Genomic DNA, 22,899 nt, shown 5'->3' on the forward strand with positions numbered 1-22,899 from the left:
TTTTTTCCTGAAAATGGTTCTTTTATTGCTATAATACACAGCAGATACAAAAGGTACGTTTACCAAGTACATAAATCAGCAGTTATTATGGCATAAACTACTACTTTAACTTAGGTTTTTGCAAAAAGCAGCTGTTTTGTAAATAACTTAAAACTAGAAATAAGATTATTTGGCTGCTACTTAACGCCTGGTAATTTACAAAACGAAGTCAGCTTTAAGTCGGGTTAAGAGACTCTGCACGGTATCATTTACAACCTTGGCTCACACCTTGGCCTCTGACCAACAATCTGCTTACAACGTGTTCAAAGGACGAGCCCTTGCGTGCCCGGCATCTCTCTTTAACGGCAGATTTCAAAGAGGAGCAGTAGTTACTCAAAGCTACAGGTGTGCAGTGCAGTTTAAGGTCACACGATTGGGTATTTGTTGCACCAGCCTCGGGTAACACAGGTGTGTACGCTTGTTTCAACATCAAAGCCAGGGTGTGCCGCGGAATCGGGAGGGAGCCGCAGTGGATGGATGGACCAGACGCTTCGAGCTGCCCCTCTCCCCGCTGGCCACGACCTAGAGAGCCTTCACAGTGTGTTCTATCCGTAACGAGAGTCCGAGTCCTCAGGATGCGAGCTGGGCCTGGCGGGAGCATGGCCTCTTGAGCTTTTAGCTGACACCGAGGCATCGTCTACATGTTTCCGCCTGCTCGCCCCCACCGGAGGAAGTGCGGGTCTTAGACTTACCTCAGGTGGCCTTTTGGGTAGGTCTGATTCCAAATCTTCTCTGAAGAGTCCATACAAATTGGGTATCCTTTTTCTTTTTTTTAAATACAAAAATCTAGCTAAAACACATACTCCCGTGTCATCAAAATGCCTCCGGCCTGGGCTGTGTTCATGAGACTTACCTGAAGCGGGACGAGCATGCTCACCGTAGCCTCTCTGTGTAAGGCTGCTGGGAACAAATACATTTAGAATGTGGACCTATCACAGAATGACAATACTAGGCGTCAGCTGTAGTTCTATGTTTAAAAAATAACTTAGACTCCTTTTTGTGGAAAAGCCTGGCCTTGGATGGTCACTGAATCTAACCCTTCACTTTATGATGAGGAAACAGGTCCATGGAGACTGCAGCCCCGGGGTCAGTGCCTTTCCTTCCGGGTCAGGCTCTCAAATCCAGGCAAGGCTGTCTTCTTCCACGGCCCCCGGCCCCACCTGGAAGTCTTAGGAGCTCCGCACGAGCAATAAATAAATAGATGAGAATAACCGTCCAAACTGGGTCTCTGTGTGAGAAAGGTGTCTTCTACAGAGCAGAGGGGTCGCAGGTGAGCCGACACCACTCAGGTCTGGCTGTTCACGTGGGTTTATAACCCCGCCCAGTCCCATACTGAAGGTAAAAGCAACAAGTGAGCCGGTCACTAGCACCGACACGGTCGTGAACGGGTTCCCCGAGGGGCAGATTTGGCAGATGAGCTTTCGCTAGATACAAAGGATCGGAAGGCTAGAAAAAGCCGTACAAAAAGGAGAGGCAGGTGTCTGTAGGCATCCCTTCACTGTCCTGTAGCCAGCCACGGAGAGCTTTTCAAAAAGTGTTGCTACGGCTCTTAGAGAAAGTGCATTTTCCAGAATGGACATGCTACAAAAGCAACCGGAAGTGAAAGGCACTTTTTCTTCTAAATTGTTGCCTTCAATAATTTCACGAACTCTTGTCAACAATTTGTAGATGGGCCTGCTTATTAAAAATAAAAGATCTGTGTTGAGACATCAGAGAATTTGACAAAGTTAACGCCCCTCTGAGAACACCTAGCATATCAATATAAAAACGATGTCTCCCAGAGTCTGATCTCTTTTAATCACCTGTATCAGGTGAGCACAAAGATGCTCTAGACACACGAGTGCTCTGCTAACCCGACGAGGACACCTTCCGGTGCGCACTAGAGCGGCTCAGGGCGGTTTGGTTTGCACTGGGGCCACCTGCTCCCCGGGGAAGCTGCTCTTAGAACACCAGGAGGCAGGAGGACTCTCACGGGGCTGCCTGCACACACGCGCGGCCTGGCTTCGTCTTCTTCCTGACAGTGTGGACGGTGCCATCAGGTCTAGCTCTGGGGCCGGGCAGTCACTCTTCAGACTTGTACTCGCGACTCTGGTGCATCTTGGAAAGAACACGCTCGTAGAACAGCAGGTAGGCGCTGGAGGACAGGACCTCCTGCAGGCTGGCCTTGCGGACAGTGTCGTCGGAAATCCACAGCCACTGGTTGCTGGTTGAGAGAGGGTTCTTGGCCGAAGGGGGGGACCGTCGGTAAGTCACAAAGTGTCCGGAGTGCATGTCTCCATGGTGGACGACAACTGCCATCAGCCGGAAGAGGTATGTGGAGGAGCTGACCGGTAGGAACAAAAGCCAGTGGTTTACAAAAGCAAAAAGTAAAACAATCCTAGATATTCAACGATAAGGGGCTGATACAATGGTACATCCGTACAAGTGAATGCTACACAACCATTAAAATACAGGCCTATGTTTACTGGTACGATGTCCATTCTATGAGCGTACGTGTAAGTGTGCGTACACACATTACAGAGTGGAAGACATTAAGGATTTAACTGGTGATCTAGGTAGTAGCCCAAGATATTAAAAATTTTCTGCTTTATACTTTTTCTGCATACATTCATACATGTATGCACACATACACATAACATATATTTAAATTTTATAATTCTTATATTTATAGTGACTTCCATTTTGGACAAAAATAAACAGGAATGCATAATAGTGAAGTTCCACCTTAAAATGAAAAACAGCCATCTCCACACTGTCATTCACTTCGTGAGGAGCTAATTTTGGAAATCCCGGAAAACCAGCAGCCTCCATGGAATGAAGGCTGCCTCTAAAGAGCGGCTCACCTGTAGTCCGGAACCACCGGGAGGGGGAAGGGCATTGGGGCTGGCAGGGTGGGCAACAAAGACGGTGAGCAGGCACCATTCATAAAAATTTGGGTTTTGGGGCCCCCTGGCTGATTCAGAACTGCAAGAGAAAAAGGCCCGAGGCAGTTAAAATTAGCAACGGGTGTGGGTAAGCAAAACATGGTTTTGATTACGCTGAAATGTAACTACCCAATAATGCTACAAAGAAAATACAAATATTTCTTTTTGTTACTGTCAAGCTTCCTGCCTTTTTGTCCCTGTTTTAATCACCAACAGGAAAAGCACATGGAGCTCCCGGTCCACTGTTCACTTTGACGACCTTGCAAATGGCTTGTCTGCTTAAGGGGCCGGGTCAGAACTAAGCAGTAGCTACGTTACTAGCATTTTGACCTAAACCAACCTTGACATGCTCAACATTTGGGCTGGATAATTATTTGTTGTGGGGGCTGCCCCGTGCATTGCAGGAAATCTAACATCATCTCTGGCCTCTACTACTGCACACCTGTCACTCCCCTCTCGGCCAGAAATGTCACCAGCCATGGCCCAATGTCCTCTGAGAGGCAAAATCCTTGTTTCGAACCACTGACCTAAACCTTCTCTCTCCTTTCATTGTCAGCTTCTAAGGAATACCAACATGGAACAGTGTTAGCACATGCTCATGGGAGGAGATAAAATAATTAAGGAGATATTTGTACAAGGAGTTCACTGTTGGCCTCTTTAACCAGGGCCCCCACGCTGTGACTGAGAAGACCTGCACTCCCACCTGGGAAGACGGTCGGGACTTGAGCGGGAGCAGCATGAGGTGGTGGTTCAGGCTTGGAACATTTACCATTGGTGGAGTTTCCTCGTCTCCAACTCTAAAGCTCTCAACAGATGGTATCAGATGCATTTATAACACTGCCCAACCCTGCCTTCCAGTGCCCGTTCTCTGCGGTTTGCCTGGGGACCAATCATTTAACCTCTTGACGCCTTGATTTTCTCCTCAGTGAGACTGAGGGTAATAACAGTGACCTGCTTCACTGGGACCCCATTCAACGAGGGACCTCAAGTGAGGCCAGTAACGGACTTAGATAATAAGTAAGTCATTCAGTAGCGGAGAAGATCAACCCCAATGAGATGTGCAGTGATCTCCACCCAGGACATTTCTTCCCCACATTTTCTGTATAATTGAGATGACTGTGCTAGGGGGAAAAATAGGAGAAATTCACTGGGCCCTGGCTGGTGTGGCTCAGTTGGATGGGCATCGTCCCCTGCACCAAAGATCACAGGTTCCACTCTCAGTCAAGGCACATGTCCAGGCTGCGGGCTTGATCCCAGTAGGGGGCCCGTAGGGGGGCAACTGATCAATGTTTCTCACATCAATGTTTCTCTCTCTCCCTCTCCCTTTCTCTCACTTTCCAAATAAATAATCAATAAAAGCATTTAAAAATAAAGAAGAAAAGCCTGACTGGCATGGCTCAATGGTTGAGTGTCGACCTATGAACCAGAAGGTCACGGTTTAATTCCCGGTCAGGGCACGTGCCCAGGTTGTGGACTCAATCAACAGTGTGGGGCGTGTAGGAGGCAACCAATCAATGATTCCCTCTCATCATTGATGTTTCCATTGCTCTCTCCCTCTCCCTTCCTCTCTGAAATCAATAAAAATTTATTTAAGAAAAAATTAAAAAAAGAAGAAATTCACTGGAATGATATGTGAACCAATTATTACTTAGTCAAAAGACCGGACAGAAATCTTAAGCTTTTCTTCCTATATTTTTTCAACTGTGATAGTTTCTATTTATTTATTCATTTATTTAATTTTTAAATACAGGGCGTGCAGGAGGCAGCTGATCAATGATTCTTTCTCATCACTGATGTTTCTATCTCTCTCTTCCTCTCTGAAATCAATTAAAAACAACAACAAAAACTATACATCTCATTGCTATGTAATTTTAACTTCTTTTAAGAAATCTTACCCCTCCAGCCCCAAACCTGCTGTTTTCAAGAATTTCAGCAACCACTGGGCAAGCCTTCAAGGCAGAAAGGCCCCAGAAGCTGGTGATGCCAAACTCCTTCTCTCTGCGCTGCCGGCTCCCGCTGCCTTACCTCCTCGGGCACACACCTGGTTTGGGGGCTGCCGGCCCGTCCTGCAGCTCCAGCGCAGGCCCTGCCTTCTCCTTCAGTTTGGGACTGTGTTGACCAGGGTTATGTCCAAGGAGGCGGTACTTGTAGATGTCCATCATCAGGAACTCGTTGAACTGCACATGCTCGTGCCGCTTCAGGGGCGTGCCGTGGCTGGACCAGCTCAGCCGCTGCAGGTGGATGCACAAACACTGAGGGAGCTGCAGGTGGGAGACACCGCAAGTGCTGAGTGTTGGGAGCGGACCCCCAAGAGGCCTCGAAAGCAGAGCCAACAAGGTGTGTGGCGTGGGCTCACCTTCCCTAGTTTTAACTGCTTAACGAAAGTGGTCCTCTGGTGTTCCACCTTCTCCCCATTCAGCGTCCCTTTGGCTTCAATCTGGAATAAAAGGAACAACATCCATCGGCTGAAATTCTTGAAAGGACATATCTGGAGAGCTGCCCATCAGGTTGGTGTTTATACATGCACTCAACTGGCACTTGACTACTACCTGCTGAAATGAACTCAGCTGCCCAATTACTTGTGGGTTTTCAGTGTTTTATTTCTTATGTACCAGCAACAGTGGAGGCAGGAGAAATAAAGAAGCTCTGACACTGGCATTTAACCTATTCTGTTGTGTCTTTAAAAATTCTGTTCCACATAGTCCCTCTTAATTCAGTTGCTTAGGGAGTTAGGCAGGCAGCACAGGTAAGGCGGGTGTGAGACCAGTGGGAATGGAGGGGACTGTAGCGAGTCGGAGAGGGCATGTCCAATCTCAAAGCATGGTACCAAACTTCTTCTGTAAATATTTGGTGGATAAAACAAAACTCATCAGGGAGAGAGACTTGTTCCATGGGCTGCCAGGTGCCCAACCGGAGGTGGAAATGGCAGTGGCTGGAAGGATCCTCGGGGAATAGTCAGGAGAGCTCCGGGCCAGTGGTGTGAGAGGCGCTTTATCGGGGCACACAGACCACGGGGGAGATGACATTCGGGGCTGAAAGCCTACCTTGGTGCAGTTGTCACATACAACATCCCGCACTGATTCTGATGAGATGAAGTGGTGAAGGCAGTGGTCCAGGGTCAGTGGATGACCCTACAGCACAAGAAGAAAACGCTTTATCACAATTCAAAGGGGAGCTACTGACACGGTGAACAGATGGCATCACGAATCCCAGAGCTTTCTTTTTGCTCACGGAGGCAACAAAGCATCACAGACACAACTGGCTGCCTTCTGAACAAACATGGAGCTCACAGCACCCTAGACTGGCTACCGCGATGGAGTGAAGGGTATGAGGACATAATGCTGCACACAATTATGGACCCCCACACTGTTTTGGATATTTTTGAATTTGAGATTAATGTGTGTGTGTATGTATTTTTAAAAGCCAAAATTTCTGCAGCAAGAGAGAAACCGTCCACCTCCTCTCCCCCCAAATCGGGCCATGGTACTATACATGAAAACTAAGGTGGGTTCAGCCAAGCACAGGTCTGAGGAACACATGGCCCCTGAGCTCCACACAATGCCTCAAAGCCCTTGCAGACTCAAATGTCTCCGAAGCAGACCCCAAAGGAACCATAGGTCAGTACCTACCCAGGTGGCAGCTGGAATACTTAGTGAAAGGCTATCAAAGGTATCGAATCGAACAGGACTCTGAAACAAATATTGCAGAAAATCCAGAAAGGACTGAAGTTCAGTTCAAAAGTTTATAGATGGGAAAATACAGGCTTATTAAAGTTTAATATTTAGTTCAACACTAACATAATGAAACATAATGTACTTACCTAGAAGCAAATTCTACTGAAAACCACCTTGTAAACATGAAATACAATAATACTAAACAACTTGGAAAAACTAAGATGACATGGCTGACCCAGAAATTTTGGGATTTTATCCTAAAGAAATAACCATGGGCATAACTACAAAGATGCTCGTCAGAGCATTATTGGTAACAGCAAAATGTGAATCATTGAAATTTCTACAGAATGATTAAATAAATTCAATCATGTCCATGGAGTGGAGTGGAATACTACATTAAAAATAGAGTAGTATAAGAAAGTGTGATTATGTGGAAAGATGTGTGTTTTATTATTAACTGCAAAAAAACCCCACAAAACATGCTAAAATAGGGTAACAGTTCCTGCATTTGGTGATGGCAGAGTAGCTTGATTAGACGAACTCTCCCTGAGATAACAATTGTAAGATCTGGACCCAAACAAAACAAAACTATATGAATGACTGGAGAGCTACCAAAAGCAGGCAGAAATTGAAGAGAAGTCATGTCTTGGAAAAATAGGAGCTCCATGGGTGAGATTTGCATTGTGTGGCTTTTTGTCTGAAGGTCTCCCTAAAACAATGTACAAATTTGGTGAAAAACATAGACGTACAGATTCAAGAAATGCAGCAAACTCTAAACAAATACAAAGAAAACTGTGTTTATGCACTGAATGGGCAAACTACTGAAACCCCAAAAATGAAGAGGAAATCTTGTAAGCAGCCAGAGAAAAAGTGACACTTTCTATACAAAGGGATGAAATGACTGATGCTGACTCTGCATTAGAAAAAATGCACGTCAGAAGACAACAATGCCTATAAAGGAATGAATTTAAAATAAACCAAATGAAACTGAAACAACAGCAACCCCAAATTCTATACCCAGCAAAACTATTCTTTAAAAAAAAAAAGGCAAAATGAAAAACATTTTCATACAAATTAAATCTAAGTGAAATTGTTGCCAATAAATCTGCAAGAAATGTTGAAGGAATCCTTTTAGGCTGAATGGAAAAACCATCAAATGGACTTGGGTTTACAGAAAGGGCTGAAGAAAACTGAAAACAGCAAATGTAAAACTGTTTTCTTGTTTTTCCTTTTAAACATATTTAACTGTCTAAAGCAAAAAGTATGACAGTATAATGGGATCTGTGATGTATGTAGATGAAAACATATATGACAAAAATAATACACAAAGGATGCGGGACTAGAACTATATTTTTATAAATTTCCTGTATTTCACATGCAATATTATATTAACTCTAAATGCTTAAAATTGCATGATTTCATCATAACCCGCCCCCACAAAATTTAAAAAGGACAGCTAAAAGCCAACAGAGAAATTACAACAAAATACTAAAAAGTATTATAAGGAATCTACAACAAAATTTCTGGAATCAATAAATGAGTTTTTACAAGAACGCAAGATAGAGGGTCAATATACAATTATATTTCCATATATTAGAAAAATATTTTAAAATCCCACTTACAATAGTATCAAAATACAAATAAAATGCAATGAAAAGTAAAAGAGATGAATGGGAAAGTTATAGATTAAAAGATATTTAAGACATATGAATTTTAAGTTATGGACCTTTTTTTAATCCTCACCCATTATTGACTTTAGAGAGAAAGGAAGGCAGAGGGGAGGGGAGACAGAGAAATGGGGAGTAACTGCTAATAGATCCAGGTTTTTTTTTTTGGGGGGGGGGGTGGATGATAATGAAAATATCCTAAAATGGTTTGAGGTGATAGCTGTACAATTCTCTATTTCTGTATTTACTTGGAAAATTTCCAAGTAAAAAAATATTTTAAAACCTCAAAAGCAAAGAACAAAACAACAGTCCTAGAATCTGCTGTGTCCACCATCAGTACAGACCCAAACGCAGGACCTGAATTCTTGCAACCCACAGGGGGTCTGCGGCTCTTGGTGCAGAAGCTGCCGCCTGAAGATCAGCGAACATGTTAGTACTGACCACAGCGGGGCAGTCTGTCCACTAAGGGCCCAGGCAATCACAAACGGCATATACCAAGGTTAGTCCACTCTCCTGACCCTTCATGAATCTTAACTTAAAACATCGCGAGAAAATGTAAAGCACTGGCGTTGTATTTACCTGGTGTTCACAGTGTTTGCAGACCATGTTACTAGTAAGTCTCCCATGAAAGGGATGCTGAGATTTCCAGTGATTGGAAGTGGGATGAGGTGCCCCTGCAACACAAAACATCTTTGGATCTGCCACCTCTGGTACCAACCTCAAAATCCACCCTCCTTTTTATTTATTTATTTTTATTGATTATTGTTATTTTTAGTATGTTTAATTGATTTCAGAGAGGAAGGGAGAGGGAGAGATAGAAACATCAATGATGAAAGAGAATCACTGATCGGCTGCCTTTTGCACACCCCCTACTGGGGATCGAGCCCGAAACCCAGGCATGTGCCCTGACCAGGAATCGAACTGTGACAGCCTTGCCCCGCCGGCGTGGCTCAGTGGTCGAGCATCGACCTATGAACCAGAGGTCACACATTCGATCCCGATCCCGGTCAGGGCACATGCCCAGGTTTCGGGATCGATCCCCAGTGTGGGACTTGCAGGAGGCAGCCGATCAATGATTCTCTCCCATCATTGATGTTTCTATCCCTCTCTCCCTCTCTGAAATCAATAAAAATATATTCTAAAAAAACCGTGACCTCCTGGTTCATAGGTTGATGCTCAACCACTGAGCCACGCTGGCCGGGCTACCCTCCTTTTAGTATGTGGTAGCAATGCTCTCTTTAGAAAAAAATACCCCTGAAAATTAAATTTAAAATAGCTTTTCTTATTGATGTACATAAAAAAGACAAGCCATTCCCTTCACAGGAGAACTTCTACAGGTTCTTAAATGTGGTTTCCCACAGGTTGAGAACCGCTAGCAGGGTCGCCTAAGACAATCGGAAAACACAGATATTTATATTACGATTCATAACAGTAGCAAAATTACAGTTATGAAGTAGCAACGAAAATAATTTTATGGTTGGGGGTCACCACAACATGAGGAACTGTATTAAAGGGTCGCGGCATTAGGAAGGTTGGGAACCACTGCCCTAGAGTCTGGCTGCCCTGGGCTTATTAGCTACATCCTATCATCTCTACAAGCCTCAGTTTGCTGGCAATGGGGATAATTACTGTCCCATTATCACCAATGCCATCTACTTTATAGAGAGATTGTGAGACTTAAATGGGACAGTACACTGCCTGGCACACAGTGCGGGCTCCAAAGATAATTGTGTGGGTTTTTTTTAAAAAAAATATATTTCTATTGATTTCAGAGAGGAAGGGAGAGAGAGAAACATCAATGATGAGAGAGAATCATTGATCAGCTGCCACCACATGCCCCTACTGGGAATCAAGCCCACAACCCAGGCATGATCCCAAAGGTAATCGTTCTTATAGCTACTAAAGCACAAATAATTGATGTCTTCATTTTTTTATATATAAGTTTAAGTCTTAAGAAAACAACGATTTCCTTCTAAGGAGGACTGTGATCATTTGTAGTAAGCTGGCCACAGTGGAAATGCTGAGAACATGAGTTTCAGCTTACTAATTCCTCACAGGATCACTTCAGGAAGGTAAAAAGAGCCTGGCTCGGTGGCTGAGCGTCAACCTGCGAACCAGGAGGTCACGGTTTGATTCCCTGTCGGGGGACAAGCCAGGACTGCAGGCTCGATCCTCCGCAGGGGGCGTGCAGGAGGCAGCAGATCAATGATTCTCTCTCATCATTGATGTTTCTATCTCTCCCTCTCCCTTTCTCTCTGAAGTCAATAAAAAAATATATATTTTTAAAAAGAAGGTAAAAATAAAACCCTCACTTGTAGCTGAAATAAGTCCGTTTGGAGGAAACTGAGCAGGCTAAGATGGGAAGGAATAATTCAAGATGTTCACAGAGGGACCCATTTAAAGCGGTTTCCAAAACACAAATTCCTTTGGAAGTACACACAGTTCAAGCTGGATTAGATGTCACCAGAAAAAAAATGTAAATGAGCAAATGGTTGTCATATCTAGAAAGTACCCATCTTATGTGGTGCAGTTCAATGGACAATGACTACCTCTTGTGCGGCAGGTTATTTGTGTGGGAGTGACTTCCGGCTGCTGCTGTAAGGGAAAGAGAAACAGACTGGAGACCCTACTGCAACCCTTTTACCCCCCTCAGCCCACTCCCAACCTCACGTTTCTGTGCTGACTGCACCACGAAACCAACTTTTCACCAAGGTTTCTAAAGGCAGTCTTGATCACGCTCTCTGGTTGGATACTGTGCCTATTCCTTCATCAAATGCAATCAAAACACATTTCCTCTCTCGGGAATATTACGCCCCTTTACCAGTTAACTTTTTTTTTTTTTTTTAATATATTTTATTGATATTTCACAGAGAGGAAGGGAGAGGGACAGAGAGCCAGAAACATCGATGAGAGAGAAACATCGATCAGCTGCCTCCTGCACACCCCCACTGAGGATGTGCCCACAACCAAGGTACATGCCCTTGACCGGAATCGAACCCGGGACCTTTCAGTCCACAGGCCGACGCTCTATCCACTGAGCCAAACCGGTTTCGGCTTCAGTTAACTTTTATAATGTTTCAGGGAAATGAAGGCTCACTTAGCATTCCCAGGGCTCTGAGTTCCCCTGTATAAAAAAGGGGGGAAATGCATTTTTTCCTTTTTCAAGGCAACACAAATTGCAGCCATGAATCATTTTGAAGTCTTCCAAGTCACTACCTGCAAAGACCCTCTCCCTGCCCCACCTCCGCTGCTGATTGTTACTGAGTCTGACTTGTGAGTTTAAACTTGTGCAGAGATTATACTCGTGGTCCCTACACCTGTTAAACATGCATGAACCACATTAAATGCACTGGAAATATTCATGGTTTACCTCCAGGGAATGAACATCAAACAAATGTGTGACCCGGGGCTGGCGGTCCCGCTCATCTTCCAATGACGAGGTGATGACGTGGAATAACTCGTGAGCATCCTGCCAAAGGGCAAAGCATTCTTCAGAGAGGCCAGGGCAGCATCAGAACCACCCCCGTGTGGTCCACTGGGCAACCCCCTCCAGCTAATGTGGGCAGGATTTGCTGTCCACCTTCTCAGGGCCTGGCTCCTTCAATGGAAACAGTTCCATCCTGGACATTTTCACAATGAAGACCCGCCCCAGACGGAGAGCTCACTAGTGGGAAGGAGTCTCTAAGTAAACCTGTTTTGAATGTTGTGTTCACCTGCTCTTCAAAGGAAGAGATCTGCCATCTGTACATCCTTAAGACGTCCAACAGGCAGCTTGCATCCAAGACCTCATCATCAGTAACTTCTTGGCAGGAGAGAGCTAGAAACAAAGATGGTAGCATAATTATTACATTCATCAGCGTAACAACTAACCAGAAAACCTGCACAGCACAACATACCAAAGCCAATTAAGAATTTGAGAACCGTAAAATTCACCTTGGAGTCATATCTCTTTCTTCATTCTTCCTTGTAACCTTAGTACACTATTAGGCGCTTGGTGTTTTTTGTTGAATGAATGTAACTTTTCATAAGGCTGCAGCATTTAAATAAAGCAATTGCTTTTTAGTTGCTTACTGGAATTATCATCAACATAAATTTATTGTTGCAGATTCTTACTGAATAAAATGATTTTAATTCACAGCTCTCAGGGGACCCTTAACCACTCATCGAGTCCAACCCCATTTCAGTGCTTAATTCCTCTCCCATGGCCATAAGGACTTCTCTTGTATTTGTCTGCGTGTGAGTTTCTCATTATCACGGCAAAGCATCAAGCTACACGTAGCAGCTCAAATGTGCCTGCTGAGTTGTTTACTTTTTAATCCTAAATAGAATCAAACCTAATAAACAAAAATAAAAGTATGCCCTAACCGGTTTGGCTCAGTGGATAGAGCATCGGCCTGCAGACTCAAGGGTCCCAGGTTCGATTCCGGTCAAGGGCATGTACCTTGGTTGAGGGCACATACCCACTAGGGAGTGTGCAGGAGGTAACTGATCGATGTTTCTCTCTCATCGATGTTTCTAACTCTCTATCCCTCTCCCTTCCTCTCTGTAAAAAATCAATAAAATATATTAGAAAAAGAAAGACATAGTGTAGCTGAATGGATAGGAAAACAAGACACATAAGTATACTGCCTACAAGAGACCCACTCCAGATAGAAGACACATACAGACTGAAAGTAAAGGGATGGAAAAAGATAGTTCATGCAAATAGAAACAAACAAAAGCAGAGGTGGTAATGCTTATATCAGACAAAACAGACTTTAAAACAAAGTTTAGTAACAAGAGACAAAGAAGGACCCAGCAATTCCACTTCTGGGTATTTATCCGAAGAAACCCAAAACACTAAGTTAAAAAGACACACGCACCCCTATGCTCACTGCTGCATTGTTTATAATAGCCGAGCTATGGAAGCAACCTCAGTGTCCACGGATGGACGAATGGATAGAGAAGTGGCACACACTGTATTTTGGTTATTAACCCCTTGTCAGAGCCGTTGTTTGCAAGTATCTTCTCCTACTCACTTGGTGACCAGTTTCTTTTGCTGTGCCAAAGTTTGATATATTATTTAGTTTGATATACTACCCTAAAAATTTGAAAACATTTATTCACAAAGATATACAGGGGAGGGCAAAAGTAGGTTTATAGTTGTTTGTATGGAAATAATACAAGTAGATAATACAGTAATTGATCAATAATGATACAAGAATAAATTCACAACTTTAAACCCCTTTTGGCCCACCCCTGTCTACAAAATGGAGTATTACTCCACCATAAAAAAGAATGGAATCTTGCCACCTATGACAGCATGCATGGGCCTGGAGGGTATCATGCTAAGTAAAATAAGTCAAACAGAGAAAGACAAATATGATACGATTTCACTTACATGTAGAATCTAAAACACAAAGGAACCAACTCAGAGAGAACAAACTGATGGTTTCCAGGTGGGAGAGGGGTTGGGAGGTTGGATGAAAAATATGAAAGGATTAAAAGTACGAATTGGCAGTTACACAATAGTCACGGGGATGTAAAGTACAGCACAGGAAATACAGGAAATAATATTATAATAACTATGTGTGGCATCCGGGGTACTAGACATATCAGGGTAAGTTACAGAAACGTCTGACCACTATGCTGTACACCTGAAATTAATATATTGTTTTGTTGTTGTTGTTAATCCTTACCTGAGGATATTTTTCCATTGATTTTTAGGGAGAGTGGAAGAGAGCGGGAAAGACAGGGAGAAACATCAATGTGAGGGAAACACATTGGTTGCCTCCTGAATGCACCCTGTCCGGGGCCTGGGCAAGGGAGGAGCCTGCAACCACAGTACATGCCCTTGACCGGAATCGAACCCAGGACCCTTTGGTCTGCTGGTCGACGCTCTATCCACTGAGCCAAACTGGCTAGGGCTTACCATATTCTGTATCCTGCTCTTTTAAACTTAACATTATAGCTTATACCCGCTCCCAAATTAGGAAAAAAACAAGACTTCATAAAGATGATTCTGAATGGCTGTGTACTACTCATGGATTGCTTAATCATTCTACTGTGGGACATCCAAACTCTCTCCTTTTCCCCCTTTATAAGCAGGTGTTGGAGATCTTTGAGCATACACCAGCAACTCCCAAGTCGCATTCTGTTGAATGCCCTCAGGATGTTAACAGATGTCAATGTGGTGGGTAGGAGGAGGGACAGTTCTGCAGTCAAACGGTGGTTTAAAAATGAAGTTAGAGCCCGGCCTGCATGGCTCAGTGGTTGAGCGTCAACCTATGAACCAGGAAGTCATGGTCCGATTCCCCATCAAGGCATATGCCTGGGTTGTGGGCTCGATCCCCAGTGTGGGGTGTGCAGGGGGCAGCCCATCAATGACTCTCTCTCATCATTGATGTTTCTATCTCTCTCTTCCTTTCCCTTTCTCTCTGAAATCAACAAAAATATGTATTTTTTAAAAATGAAGTTAGATAAGTGACTTCTTAAAATCCCATGTATACTGTGACTCTCTGGGCTCAGGGCCAGGGTCCAGCCATCCCCGCACTCTCCCACCCCCACTCAGGCTGGTGTAAATCACAGTCTACATTTCTAACTGTTTCCTTAAGCCAGGCTTCCAGACAAGGCATTGCTAAGGCCAATGGTGCGGAACATTCGGCAAGCCATGACGGTGCAGTTCCAAACTGCTTCCCTGAAAGTTCCCCTCCCTCCCAACAGTGTGTAGGAACATGTCATCCAACAGCTGGTCATGACCGTGGATTTGTTTTTCAATCCTTGCTGACAGGCAAAAAAAAAAAAACCCCAAAACCAACAACCCAGGGTGCCTCACTGTTATTTCATGTCAGTTAAGATGCATATTTGAGGCCTGACCGGTTTGGCTCAGTGGATAAGCGTCCGCCTGCAGACTGAGGGGTCCCAGGTTCGATTCCGGTCAAGGGCATGTACCTTGGTTTCAGGCACATCCCCAGTAGGGGGTGTGCATGAGGCAGCTGATCGATGTTTCTCTCTCACTGATGTTTCTAACTCTCTATCCCTCTCCCTTCCTCTCTGTAAAAAATCAATAAAAAATATATTTTTTTAAAGAGATGCATATTTGAGTGTCAGATACACTTTTTATCTATCAAAATACAATTTGTATTATTTTTCTTCCTTCCTAGGCTAATATACTTTTTAAAAAAAACTTTAATGTTTTCGAAACCAGAGTATTCGATAATCAAAATGATTATGTCCCAATGGGTTTTCTTCTTCCCTAGAAATCTGTTACTAAACTGCTAATTTTTAGAACAGGTGGTAATATATTTGACTTGATTTTTAAAGCAGCTGTTTGTATCTATTGGGCTCTTAGTGGTTTTTCCCATAATGACTGGTAGGATCTTTTCCTACCCAGAGGCTATTAACCCTTTGTCTACCATCCGAGCTGCTGCTTTGAAAACGCACACAGTCCCTCTTCAATTCCCAGCTAGATACCTTTCAGGAGGTGCAACAGTGTCAGGGATAAATACTGGTGTGGGGGGGGCTCCTTCTGATCGCCGGTGTACTGCGTGGTGAACTCTTCCAGCCACCTGATGAAGGCGGGGCAGGCAGACAAGCCTTGCAGCAGCGAGTTCATGAAGCAGGTGTTCCCCAAGTTGACAAGGCCAGGCACGAGCCCTAGAAGTGGGGCGGGGAAGAGAACAGCACATCACATTGGACCCACTCTCTTATTCTCTCCCATTCGAGTTTCTGCACCTCGGCCTTGAATTTGAAATCTGAACGTGAGAAAGTTCTCATCCACAGAGATCCGGAGCCAGGCATTCTGTCCAGGCCGAGCCCTGTCCTAGCACTGCTCCTTCAGGAGACTGCAGCGACAGACGGACAGGTCTCTGTCCGTCTGTTACTTTTGAAACCCACCACAGCGTCTGGTACAGTTTGGTTAACACTGAATGGACAAAACCCCATAGTAACATCTCTTTCCCTCCCTCATTCTCTCTCTCCTTTGATAAAAAAGCAATGTTTCTCAGCACAGAAGAAAACAATTGTTCTGTTGTTGCTCCTGGGACAATGATTGTGTTCTTATAATCAGTGGCAAAGACACTATAGCAATTCCGATCAGTCTTTCTGCAAAGAGACCGACAAAATCTGGCACACTTCCCTCTGCTGCTGACATTTAAAAAAACCCACCTTTTTATTATGAAAGTTCTCAAACATGCACAAAAGAAGAGAGGATATATAATGAATTCTAATAACCATCCTCAGATTTAACAAAGATCAACATTTTGCTACATCTATTCGCCCCCCCTCAAAGCTGACTTTTAATCAACAGAAGTAGAGCAACATTTACAAAAGGGCACATTTTTACAAATAAGGAAATAGATGTTTGTGTTAATGAAGAAACTTGAAACATTTACTAGTGACCACCAGCTAGTCAGTGAAGCCCCAAATGCATCATATAATTAGTCAGTTCTACTAGTAAAAAACATAATTGCCATATTAATGAGAACACTAGGCAATGCAGCCACTTTTACTGCAGGGTATAAAATCTGGAGCATGGAAATACTATTTTGATCTCAGCTGCTGGTGATACTAGGGACTCTCTCTTACAACTACCAACATTTTCCTAATGTCATAACGGGTATAATGCAAAAAAAACCCTTCTGTTTAAAAGAAAGTACTGTTCAAAAACTGAAGATACAAGAGAACCAAAAATGGTCTCCCTTTTTGTACTGTTTTGGGGTAATAAGGGTTTGGGTCAAGTCTATAGACCATGGTGCCAAGTCTAAGTCTTACCTTTTCTACGCTTCTTTCTTTCTGTGATGGGACCCCAAATAACATATATTCCTGCTGCAAGTGCAGCGGCGAGTCCACCTATAACACCCCAGTTCTTCATGACTTTATACCTAGGAAAGAAAATCAGTTACTATCTTCCCTTACCACAAACACATTCTGTGTCTATACCAGGGGTGGGCAAACTTTTTGACTCGAGGGCCACAATGGGTTCTTAAACTGGACTGGAGGGCCAGAACAAAAGCATGGATGGAGTGTTTGTGTGAACTAATATAAATTCAAAGTAAAGGAGCGGAGGGGAGAGCAAGAGAACCGGATAGAACAGCCAGATCCAGCCCGCGGGCCGTAGTTTGCCCACAGCTGGATACACATATATGAAGAAATGACATTCCCTCTGACTAATCCACTGGCTCCTGGTTGGTGTGGCTCAGTGGTTGAGCATCAACCTATGAACCAGGAGGTCATGGGTCGATTCCCAGTCTGGGCTGCACGCGGGCGTGCAAGAGGCAGCCAATCTATGATTCTCATCAGGGGTCCTCAAACTACGGCCCGCGGGCCACATGCGGCCCGCCGAGGACATTTATCCGGCCCGCCAGGTGCTGCTGCCTGTCCTGCTTAGCAGCCAACTCGTCCCGTGCCCGCAGTGTTCATAGGAATTTGTTCATAGTTTTTTTTTAAACTATAGTCCGGCCCTCCAATGGTCTAAGGGACAGTGAACTGGCCCCCTGTTTAAAAAGTTTGAGGACCCCTGATTCTCATCATGGATGTTTCTATCTCTTTCCCTGCCCCCTCCCTTTCTCTCTGAAATCAATATTAAAAAATAATAATAATAATAATAATAACCCACTGGCCCACCAAATACCTAACTTTCAAATTAAAGTAACATATAGCATAGGATTGTCTTGAAAATCAGCACATTTAGACGTTAGGATTTAAAACCGAAGTCAGACCACAACCTGCCAAAAGCCCCATCTCACTGAGAGGAGCAGCCAGGGTTTTCCTCCTCTGCCCTCACTCCCCCGCACACTGCCAGTCCCACCCCCTCTCGGGGCCTTGGCACTGCGGCCCCCTCTCCCTAAGCTCTTCCCCAGACCCCTGCATGCGTAGCTCACTCCTCACTTCCCCTCCACGTCTGACGATTAGAAGCTGCCCTCCTGGCCCCTTTTACCCAGTCTGGCTTTTCCTTGTCACCTTCTAACACAAAATCCACTTATTCACTATGCGTACTGTCTGTCTCTCCGAGATGGAATGCTAAGTCCCTGAGGGCAGGGACCTCTGTCTATTTAGTCACTGACACATCCCCAGTGCCTAGATCATTCTTGGCACATAGTAGGTTCTCAAAAATATCCACTGAATAGTTGTGTATTGGAGAAAACATAGAAATGGGTGTATCATTTAGAGTACTAATGGAGAGGGGGCACGCAATAGTAAATAAGATCAGTTAAGTATGTATTAAAGATTCTTAATTTTATGTTTGTCTTGGATACTGAACTTGTTCTTTTACTACACATGTAGAAATTTCACCAATTTAAGACTGTTTTTATACAAAGTTATGCATTTCCACTGAATAAAGCAAACCATATATGTATATACATATATGTGCAATATACACTTGTGTATATATATGTATGTGTATATATATTAGGTATGTGTATAATATATCCTTATTCCAATATCTGAATCATGTAAATATTGTTTTGATCTTAGCTACTGGTGATACTAGGGATTCTATCTTACAACTACCTACATTTGCCTATTATAACGGATACGATGCAAAACTGATAACTGAATTTCAAAATAACTATCTGTCTTCCCACGCAGTCAGTGGTGCAGAGAACTTGGTTAAGAAAGTGGAATCACATTAATCTGGTCCACCTCTGGCTCTGCTATTCCCTAAAGCATCATTTCACCTTCTAAGCTTCCGCTTCCTAATCTGTAAAATGGGGCCACTCATGAGCCCTACCTCACAGGCTTCTGGTGAGGAAAAGACAGGCGTGAATGCACAGGGTACATAGTAAGGGTAAAGGTCACCTGCTAGGATAATGATTATGACCTTAGTGTATTTATGAAAGTTATTCTTGCCCTAGCCGGTTTGGCTCAGTGGATAGAGCGTCGGCCTTCGAACTAAAAGGTCCCAGGTTCGATTCCAGTCAAGGGCACATGCCCGGATTGGCTCGATCCCCAGTGGGGGACTTGCAGGAGGCAGCCGATCCATGATTCTCTCTCATCATGGATGTTTCTATCTCTCCCTCCCTCTTCTTTCCTCTCTGAAATAAAAAAATATATATTTAAAAAAAAAAGAAAGTTATTCTTAAAATTCCTTAAGGCACTGCTGTGCTGACTTTGACACAACAGGAGTATTCACAAAGCGCCTGGGAAGATGAAAAAGGACCGGCATTGAAATGGTAAAGCGCTTACACACAGGCTGCCAAATCCCCTTTCCAAACACGAACACTTCCGAGTGCGCCCTCTGTGTCGGGCACCGTGATCATCTCAGCTCACCCAGAAACAATCCCCCGGAGCGGGGCCCCATTATCGCCTCCTTTTTTATAGATGAGGAAACGAAGAGGTGTAGCCAACTTGGTCAAAGAGGGTGAGGCCGTGTGGCTCTGAACTTCGGGCCTGACAGGCTGCCAACCCTGTGCTGGACACCACAAAGCTCATGAGGGAACTGAAGGGCAGCAGAGCATTGACGGGGTGGGACAGAGAACTTGCCTGCGTCCTTAGCAGGGAGGGTGTGGACAAAAAAACTCGGGGAGATGCCACCGCTCTGCGAAATGACAGCATGAGGAGAGTATGGGCCCTGTGACTGAAAAGCTCTGGCTCTCCCCCCAGGGGGGCTGCAGGGCCAGGGGCAAAGCCGACTCAAGACACGTTTTCCATCTCAGAAGGGGGCACCGCAGAGCCAGCGATGGCTCCCAGCCGGCGACTGTAAGCTCTTTAGACCTGCTCCAGTTCCACAGGCAGGAAGCTGACCGGAACAACAGGTCTCAGTCATTCAGGGACAGGTCTGAGGGTGCAGGGCTCAGCTCTGCAGCCTGGAGCCCGTGGAGGGTGGATAAGAGGAGGGAAATAGGGGGTCTGACAATGGGGGACAATACTGGCTGGGGGGTGGGGGTGGGGAGGGGCTGGCAGGACCTTAGCAGGACTGGGAGCTTTAATAGGTAAAGGGGTCCTGACTGGTTTAGGGACTCCCTTGCAAGACGATTAGTTACTAATAAGATTGGGGACCCAGACAGAATAGGAGATCCCGGGCATAACTGGGACGGGGACTGTCAGGAATGGGGGATGGGGCGGGGGTCGCGCTAGCCGGCACCCCGCATTTTACAGGATTGGACCATGCAGGGCTGGAGAGCTTGACAAGGCTGGGGAACCCTGTCAGGCCAGGGCCTGACATGGCTGGGAACCCATAAGGATTGGGGGGATCCTGAAAGGATTAAGGGGACCTGCAAGGCCTGAGAGGCACCGAGAAGACGAGAGCCATTGAGAGAATCTGAAGCCCTGACAAGCCCGCGGGTTTCTAGAAGTTCTGGGGACAGTGACAGGCCTGGAGGAGGCACTGGCATGCTGGGGTGGGGCAGTGATAAAATCTGGGGGCGCTAGTAGAACTGGGGGGTGCAGACAGAATTGGCGTTGCCGAGGCCCCGGAGGCCCCGGAGGCCCGTCGCCCCTCCCGCCTCAGGGCCTGGGCCGCCAACCCCGCAGGACGCAGAAGCCTCTAGAATGCTGGCTCCGGCCCGGGAACCCTGACCAGGACGTGAAAAGGCCGCCAGAGGCCCGAGCTGGGGACTCTGGACCCGGCCGCTCCGGCCGCCCCGCCCCCCCAAAAGCTCACCTGACGGCCGCCCCAGTCCGCAGGAAGCGCTGGATGGCCCTGTCGGCCGCGCTCATCGCCTCCCGGGCCCGGGAGCTCAGCATCGCGGCCGCGCGGAAGGCCCGCCGCCGCCGCCCCCGTCGCCCCCGCCGCCCCCGCCGCCCCCGCCACTACCGCCGCTGACGGACAGAAGTCTCCAAGGGCTCCTGAGGCGGCGGAACCCGCGGTTAAAGTCCTAGCTCTTCAGGGGAAGGGATACCGAAGGACCGGCTCCCGAGAGGACCGGAAACAGCCGCCCCGGAGAGGAAAAGCCGACGGACCACATCCTGTTTTTATTTTTTTCTCCCCTGGTAGCAACAGGCCCTGGCGTCGGTTACTGAAGGGAGCCCTGCGGGCGGAGAACGCTTTGTTTTCAGGTTTTGCCAGGGCTCCGTTCATAAACACAAATGCCCCTGTTCCAGGAGGGAGCCTGTGTCATTTAAATCTTTTTTGGTGTGAAGAGGGCGGCCCCTCCCGAAAGCGGAGTCTGGCCTGGGACAGCATATTGTTATTGTGGTCAGAGTTGTTAAGGTCGCAGAGGAAGGGCCTTGAATGATCATGTGGCCCATCTCTGACGGCATCAATAGAGAAACGGAGGCCTTTAATAGCCGCCAAACTTGCTTTTTACTTAGGTGCATTGCTAAGCATGTCACATGCATTATTCACTCACATGCCGTCTTCACACCAACCTTAACATGATCTGCATTTTACAACCCAGGAAACTCTAGAACTTTAGAGAAGTAATGTCTTTTGACACAGCTTGTAATTGATGGAAACAAGATCGGCCGTCAAGAATAGCGCTTTTCAATAGAAATATGCAGGCCACATTTTAAAATTTCTAGTAGCTACATTAAGTAAAAAACAACAACAGATGAAATGAACAATTCTTTTACTTGACCCAATATGTCCAAAATATTGCCAATTCTAAATTATTAGAGATATTTTACATTTGTGTGTGTTAAGGACATTTCAATTTGGACCAGCCGCTCGATAGCCACACATGGCCAGTGGCTACCGTAATGGAGAACACAACTTATAAGGCATTGGAGCCAGAGAGAATTTTCCCTCTCTATTAATCACTTTCCCCAACTCCAAATCAAATAACTGCAACTGTTTTAGTAAAGAAATCAATGCTTTAGGCTCAGTGATTCTCTTAAGTTTTTGGTCTGATTACCCCTTGGTATGCTTATAGATTATTAGAGCTTTTGTTTATGTGGGTTATATCTATATTTATAGTATTAGAAATTAAAATAAATAACTATTGGGGTTTTTTAAAAAATGAAGTACAATATATAGTAAAAGTCACCTAGTTTTAGTGTATAGTTCTATGAATTTTTGGCAAATGCAGTCATGTAACTATTACCACAATCACCATATATAGAATCATCACCACCACCCCAAATAACCCCCTGTCCCGTTGTAGTCAACTCCTCCACCCACCCTGAGTCCCTAGAAAACCACTTATCAAGACTGAGAAAAAAACTTAAGCCCAAGAATACCAAAGCATACATTCCATTAGACATCAGAGCCATGACATCATCAAATTTTGTGTAGCTTCTGGAAAATTCCAGGGTACAACCATGAGTGAATGGAAGTGGGAAAGGCAAATAATACCTGTTATTATGAAACTAGTTTTTACTTCAATAACCACCTGAAGGGGTCCCCAAGGAGGGGTTCTGCAAATATACTTGCAGAACCTCTACTTGAAATGGTTTTGAAAAATCGATTTTTAGAGAGAGAGGAAGGGAAAGGAATAGGGCTATGGAAACACTGATGAGAGAGAAATTTCATTGACCGGCTGCCTCCTGCATGCCCCCTACTAGGGATTAAGCCCGCAACCCAGACTTGTGCTCTGACCAGGAATCAAACTGGTGACGTCTTGTTTCCTGGGTCGACGCTCAACCACTGAGTCACACCGCCAGGAGAGAATCCCTACTTTAGCCTCGTGAGTGAATGAATACCTTGCCATCCCATCCACAGACCTACTTAGAACT

General features: G+C 45.2%; 1 protein-coding gene across 5 annotated transcripts; it reads right to left on the minus strand.

Annotated features, from left to right (window-relative positions):
* Positions 1-11: 11 nt before the first annotated feature.
* USP30 (ubiquitin specific peptidase 30) lies at positions 12-21,026 on the minus strand. Of its 5 annotated transcripts, none has more exons than XM_080650767.1 (13): positions 20,888-21,026; positions 17,056-17,165; positions 15,757-15,939; positions 12,018-12,121; positions 11,675-11,773; positions 10,854-10,899; positions 8,884-8,978; positions 6,593-6,652; positions 6,008-6,094; positions 5,320-5,400; positions 4,989-5,194; positions 2,883-3,003; positions 12-2,362 (listed from the first exon to the last, which is right to left on the minus strand). In XM_080650767.1, the coding sequence occupies exons 1-13, from the start codon at positions 20,968-20,970 to the stop codon at positions 2,108-2,110; spliced, it is 1,530 nt and encodes a 509-aa protein (XP_080506893.1). In that variant the 5' UTR covers positions 20,971-21,026; the 3' UTR covers positions 12-2,107. The 5 variants fall into 5 exon arrangements, with proteins under 5 accessions (XP_080506893.1, XP_080506891.1, XP_080506889.1 ...); XM_080650765.1 differs by having other exon boundaries at positions 5,005-5,224; XM_080650763.1 differs by having other exon boundaries at positions 4,989-5,224.
* Between the last annotated feature and the right edge of the window lie 1,873 nt (positions 21,027-22,899).

This window comes from Plecotus auritus, assembly GCF_963455305.1.
Source record: "Plecotus auritus genome assembly, chromosome: 13".
In the NCBI taxonomy this organism is placed as follows: domain Eukaryota; kingdom Metazoa; phylum Chordata; class Mammalia; order Chiroptera; family Vespertilionidae; genus Plecotus; species Plecotus auritus.